Genomic DNA, 14702 nt, shown 5'->3' with positions numbered 1-14702 from the left:
TGACAAATATTGTACACAATGAGTAACAGTGGAAAAACGTCATCTTTTTGAAGTTCGTCACAAAGAGCTTGAGCAAAGTAACCACGGTTTGACCCATTGCCTAAGAAAAAAGGAAATCCTTGACAGTTCTCCAGATGAAAATAATGCTTGTGTTAAGGATTTGTAAATTGCTTTCTTAGAGTAATACGGCCATCAGTAACACAGCGTCTATATTTTAACTGTAGCTGTAACCCCAGGTTTCCTTACCCAGATGCGAATACATTTTCACAACCGGCCAAAAAAGTTTCTTCGCCCTTTTTTGTGACCAGCGCAAAGCAGGCGGCAGGCAGAGGGAGCGGCGCCAGCGCCCTCCCCTCAGGGACGGCTCCGCCGCGCCGAGCGAGGCCGCACCTGGCAGGTGCGGGGCCCTGTGCCTGCGGGCGGCGCCCACGCAGGGCGAACAGCCCCGGGCCGCGCCGGGCCGGGCCTGAGCAGCGACGGCGGCACGGCGGGCAGGCGGCATGGCCGGCCGGCGCTGGGGAGGGGCCGTTGGGGCGGCCGTTGGGGCGGCCGTTGGGCGGGCCCGGGCAACTGCCAGGGGTCCTGAGGCGCCAGCTCTGCCCCGCTGGGCGCAGGCTCTGGCAGGGGCAGCCGGCCAGGCGCTGGCTCGGGGTTACCTCACCAGCAGGACCCTGGGCAGGTGATTTCTGTCTGTGGACCAGACGCATCTTTTACGGTTCTTCCCACATGCCAAAGCTTCTCCCACTCGCGGGACATGTGGCCCTTTCCGTTGGCAATGCAGGAAAGATATTTTGCTGTCCCGTTTCAAAATTCCACCAAGCAGTTGCTACAAGCCCGTAAGTAACCACGTGTGAAAAAAGTTGTAAAAAATAACCACGCTGAACCCTGATAAGAAAACCCCACTTTTGCCTGTGGGTCCTCAGGGCTGATGAGGTTCCTGTCGCGGGGGTACAGCTGGTTCAAGCGCATGGCGCTCCTCAGGGGCCGGCGGGCGTTGATGGTGGGTGCTGCTCTCCCAGCGAGTGAGGAACGGCAGTTATTCCTGCCTTAGAAGAGGCAATAATGTGCTGTTGTCCGTGAACTTTGTAGTGTAGGTTAAAGGTATATTGACCCGCTGCAGAGAATGTTTTGAACTGTGTCAGCTAAGAGGACAAGTTGGCAAGGAGGTCAAACGTTCTGGTTGCTACTGCATTTACTTAAGAGAATCTCCAAGGCTCTACTTCCCTGGGTATAAGAGGACATAGATAACTTAAAGAGTTGCCCTGTTCAAAGCATCAGAAACTGTTTCAGCCTGTGCTCTGACATAAAAGCCTTGACTTATAACAGCAGTCACACTCTTCAAACTCTCAAGCTTTTTCCCCCGTTCTGTTTGTATTTGTTGTTTATGTATTTTCATCTGAGCTGTTTCCCCACTTTACCTTCCTGAACTGTATCTAGATGAAAGTTTTTCACCTGGAGCATTCAGATCGCTAGGATCTCATGCATTTGCTTTTTGTTTAGATGAAAAAAAAAAAATATCGTAACTTTTAAAAATGGTTTACGACTAAATGTGCTAGTTCCAACAAAGTTTAATCCAGCATAGCACAATACGATTACTGCCTTGTAACATCCATGTGAGAAAGAGGATATTAGTTGAGTAGTTCCTCATATTATTTCTGTGGAGAACTGTTTAATATTTCAGACTGCTACCCACTTTTATTTGGACACATTGTCTCGTTGTCTATATATTATTACGGGAAAGCAGATACTTCAGGGATTTGCCAGTCATCTAATTGTTGAGTGTCAGATTTCTTCAGAGCTAACAGTGGTTGAATGCCAGAACTATCCACCTGCTTAGCTTCTAACAACTGTCAGAACATTAACCAGGTCTTCTCTGTAAGTCTTTTTTACAAAGAAACTGAATATGGAAATGGATGACAATTCTCCCTTTTGTGTCAGAATTATTTCCTTCAGTGTTAATCCTTGTTTTCCTTGATATTATTCTTGTTTTAAAATCCTATCCAAATTAACTGATGGCCATCTGGTTTGCCAGAGTTTTGTTTCAGTGTCATATAAAACACTTCCAATTCCAAACATAGATTTCAAGAGTAGAGATATATTACTAGGGACCTCAACTTTGTCACCTTTATCTAGATCCAACAAAAACTTAGGGTGTGATTACTTTTGAGCTGCAGTGCCTAACCCCAGCGTCTAGAAGTAGAAATCAAATCTCATGAGTTGGATGCTGAGGTACCTTATCCAATGCCTGTAAAGCTACTTTCCCAGGTTCTCCGAGACAGTCCTGCAACAAAAATGTCACAGCTGAAGAATGTAAAGTGCTGAATCAATGTTAACTCTGGTGGTTCAAATACACACCCAGAGAATACAAAGTTCTTCCAACAGTCTTTAAATATAAATCAGGTATTATTGTCTGCATTATTTTAGTATTAGGTCAAATAAGGTATAATTTGTCTTTCTGCAGTCAACATTAACCCAGAATAATCACTGTACTGTTCTGTATACTAAAAAAAATACGTCCTTTGTTATCCTATCTAATCAAGAACACATTTGTGTTGTCAAGTGAATGTGAAGTCATGGATTTAGACACTGATAGAGGTGTAGTCTAGGGGGACTCCTGCACCTAACCTGTAAGACACATCAGGTACTCAGAAATATCTGAAAATCACACTTCTTTTTCTTGGGACAATACAACTTGGATTTATCCTACTTTAAGCAATAACTTGAAGTAGGAAGGAATCTTGACTGGTTTCTCCAGACCTACTTTATAGTCAGTAAAGTAAGATAGGCAGAAGACAAATCACATCTCAGGAGGACTGAATCATCCTCTGGAGAGGCTCTTCTACTTCCCTAAGTTGTGCAGAAATTAGAAGATATATATATATATATATATATATTTGCCCCTTTATTTAAGTGCTTGTAGTTAAATAGGATGATTTCAGCCCCTGAAGTCTGACTAAAGTCTGCATCTTTTGAGTTCCCATATGCTTTTGTGTAACTGCCTACTCTGGAAAATAATCACTTAAAACGGAAGAGTCTCCTTGTATTATTTTTTAAGAATTGCCAATAATTTTCCTCCTGTAATTATTGAGCCTTTGTATTTTCTATATATGCAGGGAAACCTAACTAGGAAACTAAAAACATGCCAAAAATTCACTTGCAGGCAGGATTTATGTTAATGATGTTGTAACATCATGTTGAAGCTTACATGAAGATTTCTTCTAGTATTTATAAATGTACACTACCTCTACAAGCCACACTGATTTAATATCCTTTGAAGACATACATATAATTTTGTAGGTCCTTATGTAGTTAACTCACCTATTAAACCGATGTTCTATTTATGGAATAATACAGCACATTCTCTAGCAATATGTGGTCATGTAAAAAAAGACCCTATCACACAGACACAGGAGGAGATAGAGTAAGGTTGCTATGGGAACCTTAGCTCTAAATGGTCTGGCTTTTGTTGGCTTAAAATCTCAAACATTGTGTTGCATTAATTATGTTTTTGTTAAGGGTCTTTGCATTGAGTATGAAATTTATTGCATTTCTGTTTCAGTCTTACATGTATATATGCAACATTTTTCAAAACAAAATGACATGTGTTAGCTAATACAAGAAAAGAAGATGTGTTTTATTACCAAACTGAATTATGGCACTGAAGAAAATACACTCAAGAAATAGGGACAAGATTTTTTTATTCATCTAGCTAAATTTCAGCAATTATATAAATTATATATTATATAAAAATATCCTCAGTTATTGAATATGAATCATGGACCCTAATAAACTAATAAAGCAGAAGCAGCAGTGGGAGGGAGCCACAACAAAAGGCGGAATAGGGTGGCAACTGTGGGAGAATAGGGTTGGAGAAATCTCTGTTGGAAGCACGGGAAGGATTTTGGTACTGAGAGAGTAGGTGGAAAGAAGCTGAAAACACAAACTGAATGAAGGGAAAGCGCCAGAGAGAAAGATTTTAGGGCAGATTAAGGGAAGGGAAGAACTGGAGCAATGACAGACAAGAAGTTGAATGATTGTATTTATTGCAGGAGATGCAGGGAGAAGTGAGATAGGAGGGGATAAAGATACTCTGAAAACAAGGTTGAGTCTGCCTGGGGAGGAGGAGATGGTAGTTGATATGCTGCTATTAAATATACTGATGAGGACAATAATAGAACTCAAAATAACCCCAAATTATGAAAACATTGTTAATCAGATCCTACAAACTAGAAACCATAAAAGCATTGTAACATAGTTTAACATAGATAGCATATATATTCTAAGGCCTCCGAATCTGCTGTACGTAAGCAACAAAGTTTCATGCAATAAGAAAGGAAACATCCCTACAGCATTGAATTTCTTCCCAATATATTTTAAGTGTCATTTGATGATTTTCCTCTTGGAAAACTACTTATGGATAATGAATAAAATTTAATTTTCCTTTCTTTAAATTATATTATCTATACTTAAGGAGATTGTATTTAATTTGCTAAATTTTCCATAGAATGATTACCATCTTTATTCATCCTTATGGGTGGTACAGAGTCTGGAATTTTTATGATGAAAACTGATACAGCACTTTAAAACTTTTTTATGCTGAAAAACAATACATTTAGCTTCTATACCACAAGGCAGCAAACAGGACAGACCAATAATAGGTCAGCTCCACTTTCAATGTCCTCATATGGTAACCATAATTTAAACAGTCTGCTAAAATTTCACATTGTTTTAGCAACCATAAATCCTCAGTCAAAGTCCATGTATCTTCAAACTGATGGAAAACTGATTGGGTTTTGTATCTTTATTTTGTCTAGAAGTAAAGAAAACAACACATGTGATCTAGACACCTTTTATAGAAATTTACAGAATACAGTATATTATAGTAAGCAAATTTAATCACAAGTTACAGGGTTTTCTCAAAAAGAAATAGAGATCAACGTCTTTATAATATTAAAAGGAACATCTTTCTAATGAGCACTAAGCAGTGTGAGTAATATGCTTCCTTATGTTCACAAACCACTGTGGACCTCATGCTCCCTGAAAAGAGAAATACCTACTTAAGCAACTCTCAAGAATTTTTAGCATGAAAAGAAGTGTAACATCAAAACAAGTCTAATCCACTCCTGTAAAAATTTGCAGGCTAATCACCTACTGGTTATGCTCATAGTAGTTAACATCTCCTTAGCTTTTGGCAAAATCAACAGCAATACTAGTGACATTTTTATGAGACATGGGGGTGTTATAGGGTCGCCAGTGATTTCGTGACAGGACTCAAGAGTGGTGGCAGCTATTTCCTGACCTCATTGTCTCCTAGCATCTTGCCCTTCTACTTTTAACAGCTACATGTGACTACCTGAGGAAGAATGTGACCTGATGGTACCCATTAGGAATAATACACCAATGACAATCAGATGAATCTAATTTTTATACATGCAGCTAATGATAAGGATTATATACACCTGGAATGAATCAAATGACTGACACTGCCATTTATAAAAAAGCATATAAACGTGGAGAATCTTTAAAGTTAAAATAAATGATTGTGTTAGGCCACTTTATCAATTGGGAGAGCTTGTTAACAAACACTGCAGAAATCACAAATCACTATGAGTTACAACATCCTCTCCCACTGAGATGTCCTTGTACAGTGTAACTGTGAGCACATGAGACAACTCTCATTTCTTTAACTTCCCGTCTCAGGGCTTTATATTGTTTACACCAATTGAAGTTCTCTACAGACTCCAGCAGGGCCAAGGCTCTACTCCATGAATATTTCTCACCTTTTATTTCACAGGTATTATACAGGGGCTAGTTTGTATCCATGCCATTCTGGAGAAAATTTCATCTTGCCTTGAGCCTTCCAAAAACACATTCCACCATTTGACAATTACTGTACGTATAACTGAGTCTTTCATGTGGACTGGTGTTGTTAGGCTATAACTCCATTACAGAATGTAAATTACATCTTCAGAAAAAGTATTGGACATCCACATCCTTCTAACAGAGGGAATATTCCTCATCTTGTGGAAAAGAGACTGAGAAGAGCAAAGAACTCTGGATGTCTGCACAGATAGGAGGGTCATCTTAGGCATCTCTGGGACTTGCATTCATTCCAATCTCCTGAGAATCACTGGAAAGCTCTGATGTCACACTACAGTTTTGTCCATCTTCATTGGAAGGGTTGGCATTCAGGATCAATAGGGAAAGAATGCTGGTGGTACTGACTCTAGTAAGACATTAGTCGCTGTTGTCTATCACTTCTTAAAACTGAACCAGGAAATAGGCTGAAAAAATGCAATCTCAGTGTTTCACTGACAGTCTGAGAGAGGCACTTGTTCCTACACAGATTTATCCTAGCTATAATTCTACTATTATTTTCACTGCCAGGCCACCAGTGTTGCGAGTAACTAACAGGGGCTTAGGTTAAGGACAGGGTTAGAGTTCAAAGTGATCTGGATAAATTAAAAGAAATTATCTAAAATCGGCAAGACGATATGCAGTGAAGACCAGTAGAAAATCATAGACTTCAGAAGGAAAAATCAAATGAACTAATTCAAAATGAGATATAGCTGGCTAGGGAACAACAGTACCGAAAAGGACCTGAGGTTTATATTGCATTACAAATTGACCATGATCTAACTGTGGTTTTGTTGAAAAATATTTTAGGACATATTAAAGGGAATCACAGTATGTCAGAAGCCAAAGACAGTAATTCTGCTTTATTCCGCTTTGGAGAGACGTACATTAGTATGGCATCCTGTTTTGAATGCCCCACTTTAATATACAGCTAAGTTAAAGAGACTCTAGAGGGATTAAAAATAATAAAGGAAGACTGAAGGAACTAGAGAAGGCTGAGAAATACAACAGCAGTCTCTCAGTATAGAAAAGTTACTCAAAAGAGCACAGTGAACTCTAATTAAGGTAGAAGAAGAAACTTCTTTGTAGAGAAAATTATTTACGTTAATATGTGAGAAACCCCCACCTTTCTGATACACTGTGGAGCCTGAAGATCAGTCTTCAGCTGAGACTTTTATGGGCACATGCCAGTGATGTTTTAAATCTTTACCACTTAAGTCTATGCAGGACAAATGAAATTATTTCTTTGCATCTTTCAAATCCTGTGTTGTATGGATTCTAGTCTCTGCAGTATGGTTATTCCTACATATGCTTTTACTGGCTCCACTTCACAGATGAGACTGAGTACACTACTGTACTTAACCACTGAAGTACAGAGACAGAAAGAAGTACATCCATCTTCATAGCCCAGGTCTCTAATCTCCTTTGTACATTGAGAAAAAGGTTTCAGAAGTTCTTCAGGTTAGAAGGGGAATTTGTAAGAAGCAAATTCAGTGTCTTAGCCAGCAGCATGAGCGGTAAGGAAGTTAAGTCACGAACACTGACTATACGTGGGATGTAGTGATTTTTTGCCTCTGCTTTCATTATGATTATGATACAACTGCTTGTACACAAACCTGACCTTTTTCTTTGCTTTAGTATGTATTTTTGCTTATATGTGTGTGTACAGGCTAGTATTTGCTGTTTTATGTGCCCTTGGTGTAGTTTATTTTTATAAATGTGATTTGCATATATACATAATAACTTTTGCTAAAAGATTGCCTTAATTGTTCTGAAACCTAAGTATTCTTAAAGCTTTAGACAAATAAGTATCTAATGAAACAGGCAGGGAAAGGTGATCCTCCTCTAAGATGTGTGACCCTGCTGAAACAATTTCAGTTAGATATTTTCTATTATAGGCACTTGCTTAAATTAGACATCTCTACTAACATAAAGATCTTGAGAGTAATGATTATTGACAAAGTATCTCCAAGGTTTTCAGCTACAAACCAGTTTCCTTTTCTGATGGGTGTGAGACCATTATAAAGAGAGACCATCTGTAAGTTATGTTAGCTGGCGATTAAGAGCATGTGTTTCTTTTCATGTGTGATTGTGAGAGTGACTTCTGTGTAACAGCATACAAAAAAAGTTTAACCATCTATTAAATGTGTCTAAAAATACTTTAGAAGTTGACTTAGGCATATTTCTTACTGATTTGAAAAGCAAGAGATTAGTGACAGGGTCTGACCCTGTGCATATATGCACAGTATGTTTTCTATGCTGGATGTTTTTGGATGCCTGACGTGCCTTAAGCAACAGCCTAAGTCTTGCTGTGCTTTATTTTATTTTTATTACAGTAAATTTTTCTATTATTTTATTTTTCTGATTACATAGTCTTTGATTTTAATATTTCATGCTGTAGATGCATTCATTATATTCTTTCTGTTAGTACATGAAAGACTACCGTGATTATGCCATACTATTTTTGTTGACAAATAAAACATTTTCTATTTTTCCTCCTTTAAATCAGTTAGAACTTCTGCTCTTATTAGTAAAATGATGAAAGATTTACACTGGAAGACAACAAATTTACACTGTTGCCTAATCATAAAGCTTGGATTGCAATCAATAAGTATATTTCATCAGCCTCTATGCAAAAACATATTTCCTTTACAGTATCACCGTAAAAGTATTAAAGGAAAAATTTCTTTCCGATTAACAAGAGTTGTTTCAGGAAACTTATAGCAAATATGATAAATTGCATCAGAATATACTGAAATATCTTTTATACAGATATTTTGACTATACACTGGGAAGTAGATTCTAGGTATCTCAGATCTGATGTATTCTCTTGAGCCTTTTATGTGCTCTGCTTTTACAACTTACAAAACTACTATCAACAGTTCTGCTTTTCTTTAGTTAAAGATCAATCTTTGACTCAAAATATGTCATAAAATAATTACCCAATGTACATTACTAAGGAATAATCAAAACCATGGAAGATTATCCAAAATTTTTCAGATGGAACATTTTATATTTGATTTATAATTGGTCATTTCTTCTTCAGTGTGATCCCATGCATACATTTTAAATAATTTTCTTTTATAAAGAGTTTTACTTTTTCTTGTGATCGTAACTACTCTTCTGCTTAGAGTAGTGATAGGTCACTGATGTAATGGTTCTGGGCTGTGCACCAAATTCTGTTACTTTCTTCTTCTAGAAAAAATGGCCTTCCAGGTGCAGCCCAGACCCTAACAACAAAAAAAAAAAGTTTCCAAAATTAATATCTAATGCTGTGTTGTGGCTAACGATACTAACACACCTCTCAATCACTCTTCTTATATCTATAGATCTCACTTTGATGCTTAATGAGTTGTAATTTTTTAGCCCAACACAGTTGCTTCATCTCATTTTCCAACAAAAGAACTCGCAGATTTTAAGCAGAACTCTTCTCTTTTGAGTGGTTATAATGTAGTCATGACTAAGACAGTGCAGCAGATATTTAAGCAACAGCCACAGCAATGAATAGTGGGATTTTTATTTTCAAAAGGTTTATTAGAGTAGCAGGAAACCTCATAGGTATTTGTTTACTATAGTTATTCTCCAAGAACACAATATGGCATTTTACAATAGTAGCCTGATCAGATTTAAAAAACAGGTCTCCTTCAAGGAAGGAGTTAAGAAAACATTTTAGACAAAGTCCCGATCTTAGGCGTCCATAGTTACCTACTACCTACTCAACAAGCTGTCTTTGATACCAAAATTTAACAAAAAGCTTTTCCACATCCTGCTGTATCATTCTAAGTCTTAGCACACAGATGAATGGTACTTCTCCATTTAGGAAGGTTCCTGAAGAGTTAACTACAGTATGGAACTATCCTGGAATAATACCAAGTAAAAAATCCCTACAATTAAAATTAAAACACTAGCTTTAATAGTAAGAACAAGACATTGCAAGCACAGGAAATAAATCTGATTTTGCTTTAAAAATGCACAGAGACAAAACCAGGCATCAGTCATGAGGACAACAACAAAACTGTTGTTTTTTTAACAGAGGACATAGATTGTGCATCACAAATACATTCAAGGAACAGTTCTAAGAACAACAGTGGAAAACAGAGAAAAATAATTCAGCCCATAACCATTATTTTCTGAAAAGTAGGACTGTTAAAAAGCATTGATTTTATAGTATGTAGAATGAGTTCTTGGGTTGTAAATAACAAAAAATTGTTCAAGGTGCCTATAAATTCCCTGAAATTTTTATACACAATTTATGTAGCAGTAAAGAAAATTAAGTAGCATACACTACCACAACTACAGAAGCTGCAAAACCGCAATCCCAATTCCATTTTATTCCTTAAGTAAGGAAATAGTGTTTCTATGGAGTAGCCATCCCCATTTTGTTGGCTAACCTTAAAAATCATAGAGGAAACAAGAAATAATCAGAAAGAATCAGAAATACAAAGACAAAAAGATGTATTTTTTCCATAATTTCAGTACAGAATCATCCAAGCCATATTCATTAATAACAAATTTTTCACTGTGGGAAGAGATGGAAAAATTAGATTTCTAAGGCAGACCAAAAATTCTTCATCATTGCTTAATGAAGTAATCGGCTTTTCACTCTGGCAGTGCTGTGCCAACAGAACTATGCACATGCAAGTGTTTGTAAATTCAAGATCTTAGATTGTGTGAGCTACACATAGTGGGACTAGTCAACTTCTAGTCGCTGCTAAAGGCCAGGAAGGTGATCTAACGCATTTTGTCTCTGGGCTCTTACTCTGAGAATACATTTTGGCCAAGAAGAGAAAGACGACTCAGTAAATTCTGTATCATTTCTCCCAGCAGGAAGGGGAAATTCGCATTGATCACTCAGGTACTTCTTATACATGAAGAAAAGCCTCTGGTTTTAAGCAAAGTTAAGAGGATGCTTTAAAGGTTTTCTAAGATTTGAGTGTCATCAGTATTGCATTCCCTCACAAATACTTTTCAAATTAAAAAAAAAACCACATTTTTTTTTTTTTAAAGAACAGACTACTAATAGAAGCTTAATGAAAAACAAATTAAAAAGAAATCTGACTGCATACTATTCTATTGCACCCTTCAAGAGCTTCAAAATAAAGGAAAAAATAACACTGCAGTGACATGTAAATTTGGGGCAGCTCTTGTTCATAAAAAAGTAAATGTTAAATCAGCAATCAAAAAATCTAAAATCAACCATGCATCTAGATGAATATTGGTAACATCTTCCCTTGTCATTTCTACTTCTGCTTTAAAAGGTATTTTAATCTATACTGTGCCTCAGTTCGCTAAAAATAAGACTATGAAGCCCTATTTGATGCCTTTACTTGACCAACAAAAGCACACTAGCACACTGCCGTGTATCAAACATTTATTCAAATAACTCATAATCATAACTCGTAATCCCTAGTTTTTAAAAAATTGTGAAGAATTGGGTAGACCTGAATCAGTCTGGTCTCAACTGTCAACAGGGACTTTTTGTTGTGGATTAATGCTATAACCTATGCAGTAAGCCCTCCATCTAGACAATGCCTTTCTGAGACACAGTAGGCCCTTTTTTGAAAATTAGATTCTAAATTTCCTTTTTTCTGGTTTTATTTGAGTTTTAATATTAGGCTTCTATTAAACATATGGTCTTCTGGTTTCTGTATAATTAGCTTGCACCGATTTTTCCTAAATGTTTCCAGTTAATTTCATTACTAATGAAGCAAAAATATTTTGTCATTCCACTTTCAGAAAAAGCCTTTTTTCTAAGGAGTTTCTGAAGATCGAGATACCTAGGTTTGCCAGTACTGTTCCAGCTTTTGGAATTCTAATTGCTCCTTAGCTCTGGTGGTGTGATGTAGCATTCGGGGATCTGTCTGGTGTCCCTTGTGTCTTACCCAAGCTAGCTCTGCACTCTCCTCGGCTTCTTTTTACCTCTTGCTTCTGTAAAAACTGAGCGCTGTCACTTAGAAGTGTTTTTAAACACATTGGTTTATGAATATGGTTGGTGTCAATACAGAAAGTTCGTTAATGAAAGTAACAAATTTAGAAGACTTAGAGGATATTCTTTGTTTTCCTTTATTTTTAATTTTTATATGCACTGGGTACTTGAATTTACCTAATTTAGGAATTCAATCTACAAATTGTTTAAGGTCAGACATTTTTGGAAGTACACTTTTCAGGGATTAGTCATTTTAGAAACTAGGTACTTAAGTTAGATATAAAAATTCTCCAATTCTGCAGTACAAGTGGGGTCAGTAGAATTTGATGAAGCAACCTGTCCTAGCAAGGAGTATCTAGTTTTCCCTAACTGGACTGTCATAATTTACTTTCCAGTTTTTAAAGGATGTGTGGTTTTGATACTTAGGCTTCACAAGAAAAGGTTTTTAAAATGTAAAACCTTACATGCCAAAACCGGTTTTTTTAAGTCAAATACACCCAAGACCATGACTTGCAATTTCTGTATACTTGGCTTAGCAACGTTGTACGTTTTGCAGAATTCCCAGTTTTGGATTCAAACACGCCTTTATTAGGCAACAGAAGGTTTTTATGTTTTGTAAGAATCTGTAAGGCTTTAGTGGCCTTTTGCCTCAGCGTGAGCGAGGTGAGAGACCGCCGGGCCTCGGCCTTGTACCGTGGCCTCCCGCACTCCTAAAACTCCATTCATTTTACGCAGGCCGATCCACCTCCTCGCCTCACCGAGGCTGCTGCCTCCGAGCTGATCAAGGGGGGAGCGGGAGAGCCCGAGGCAGCACCGGGCGCAGCCCTGCTGCGGCCATTTTACCGTCTAGGGGCCGGGGAAGCCGGCAGCCCCCAGTGCCGGTGGCGGCCCGGCCGGGCTGCGGTGCCGGGGTCCCGGCAGGGACGAGCCGGTGAGGCTCCGCCGCGCCGTTCACGGCGGAGAGGGGCGGCAGCGCGGCGCGCTCCGTTTCCTCGTCCTCCCCGTGTGCTCGGAGGCGCCTCCGACCGAGTCCCGGCCAGGCCCGTCTGCCCCGCCGGGCGCCATCGGCGGCTGCTGGGCCGTGCCCGGCTGGCAGCCGCTCGGGGGGCTGCCGGCGGCGGACGCGGTGAGGGAGGAGCGGGCGCGCTGCCGCCGCTTCCTCCTGCGGGGCGGCCGGAAGGCAGCGCGGCCCGGGCCGCCGTGCGCGCGGAGTGGGGAGCGGGAGAGGGCCGGGCCTCGGCGGCGCCGCTGCGGGTCACCCAGCCTTCCGCAGTGGGGGTGGGCGGCGGAGCGCGCAGGCCGGGGGAAGGGCCAGGCCCCGCCGCCCCTCTGGGCGATGGAGTGAGGGAGCGCGGCTCGGCAGCAGGAAGATGGCCGGTGGCGGCGGCGGCGGCGGCTGCAGAGACAGCTTGTTTCTGGAAGGTGCGTGCATGGCTGAGAGGGGGGGAATGTGGCCCATGGGCTGCGTTTCCCTTCTGGCAACCAGTAAGGGGCACGGTACAGACTGGGGAACGGGGGAGGCGGGCGTGTGTGTGTGCATCGGGGGGGGGGGGGGGGAATGGGTCCCCTTTGGGGGACGACGACAATGAGAGGTGGCTTCGTGGTGGGGGAAGGGTGGGTGCTGTAAGGGGTGGTTTCATTTGGTGAAAAGAGACCTGCTTTTGAGGGAGGGCTTAGTGAGGGTGATTTGATTTCTTTTTCTTTCTCTTTCTTTCTCTCTGTTAATGTTTGGAGGCTTTGGAAGCGCAGTGTTTCCTTTGTAGCGGCGGAGCGCTGGGAGCAGCCTGGGCTTGGTGCAGCAGGGCCGGTTCTGCAGCGGGAGGAACCTTCTCTCGGCGGGGCGGTGGGCTGGTGGGCGGCGGGCAAGGTTAGTGCGAGGTGAGGGGTAGCGAGGGTTGCCGTGCCGCCTCCCCGCCGCACTTCCCTGCCTTCAGCCTGCGCCCAGGCCCCGGCCTAGCGCCTACCCTTTCCCCCCACCGTAAAATGAGTCTCGTCTGCTTCTAAAACGCTCCTTTCAAGGTTTGGGACTGAGGTTAATTTTGGGAGGGGGATCGCGTTTACATCTGTGATACGAAGACTATGGATTTATCAGCTGCCACTGAAAGAAACCTTTAGCGTTTATAAAGCCTCGAATAATCTTTCTGATATATGGGTTTGATGGGTTTTTTTTGTCACTGTAAAGGTCTTAATTACAATGCAAAAAGTCTCCTGAAATTCGAATATCATTAACTATTGAGCTTTTATATAGTTTTGCCGAGTAAAAGAAAATCTGCTATTGTAGTCTTGCAAAATTGCTATAAGCACACATCCTGATGACATAGACCAATAATCTGCTAAATTCTGCTACGTTACCATGATGATAGTGAAGAAAAAAATCTATGTTAATGAAATAAATTACTCCTCATAAGTAGAGTTTTTCAAGTCAGGGATAAGTTTAGCATTGGAGGTTCTGTAGTACCACTGTTAAACAGAACATGCCTCTTGCAGCTTTTCTCTTGCTGCAGGATGCTGGGTTTTGGTTTTAATTCCTAGATGTTTTGAAGTAGAAGTACTGGGAAGTACTGTGTGAACAAAATACTGCTTGTTGTTTTGAGTGATTAGTCTGAAATTCTGATGTTCAGAAACTTTCTAGTTAATACGGGCTGTCACATTACTGCCCTTCTGCCTTTTAAAGTGTTTGGTGGTGAAATGCAGACAACTCCATTTTTTCCTGAACTCTTTCCATAGAGCATAGTGAGGTTTGTGCAGACAACTAATAGTGTCAGGGTGATGACTGGTCACTGTCTTCTGTGTGCACCTTGGCTACTTGCTGGTTGGACAGGTGGCTAAGAAAAGACAGGGTTTTTGCTTATGAGAAAGATCTCTTTCCAACAGCAGAACCAGTGTGACACTGGATAGCATCACCGTTTGAAGCTTCACT

The 14702-nt window shown here is 40.3% G+C and overlaps 1 protein-coding gene across 1 annotated transcript in view; it reads left to right on the top strand.

Annotated features, from left to right (window-relative positions):
• Window positions 1-13008: 13008 nt before the first annotated feature.
• Window positions 13009-14702, top strand: part of SENP6 (SUMO specific peptidase 6) — a 78849-nt gene continuing 77155 nt past the window's right edge. The window contains exon 1 of the mRNA XM_080388163.1: window positions 13009-13204. Coding sequence (XP_080244289.1) covers window positions 13153-13204 — 52 coding nt within the window. The 5' untranslated portion in view covers window positions 13009-13152. The remainder of the gene's footprint in view (window positions 13205-14702) is intronic.

Source organism: Falco punctatus (genome assembly GCF_963210335.1).
Source record: "Falco punctatus genome assembly, chromosome: 5".
In the NCBI taxonomy this organism is placed as follows: domain Eukaryota; kingdom Metazoa; phylum Chordata; class Aves; order Falconiformes; family Falconidae; genus Falco; species Falco punctatus.
The sequence above is the reverse complement of the archived record's forward strand: the minus strand, read 5'-3'. Positions and strand labels throughout refer to the sequence as shown.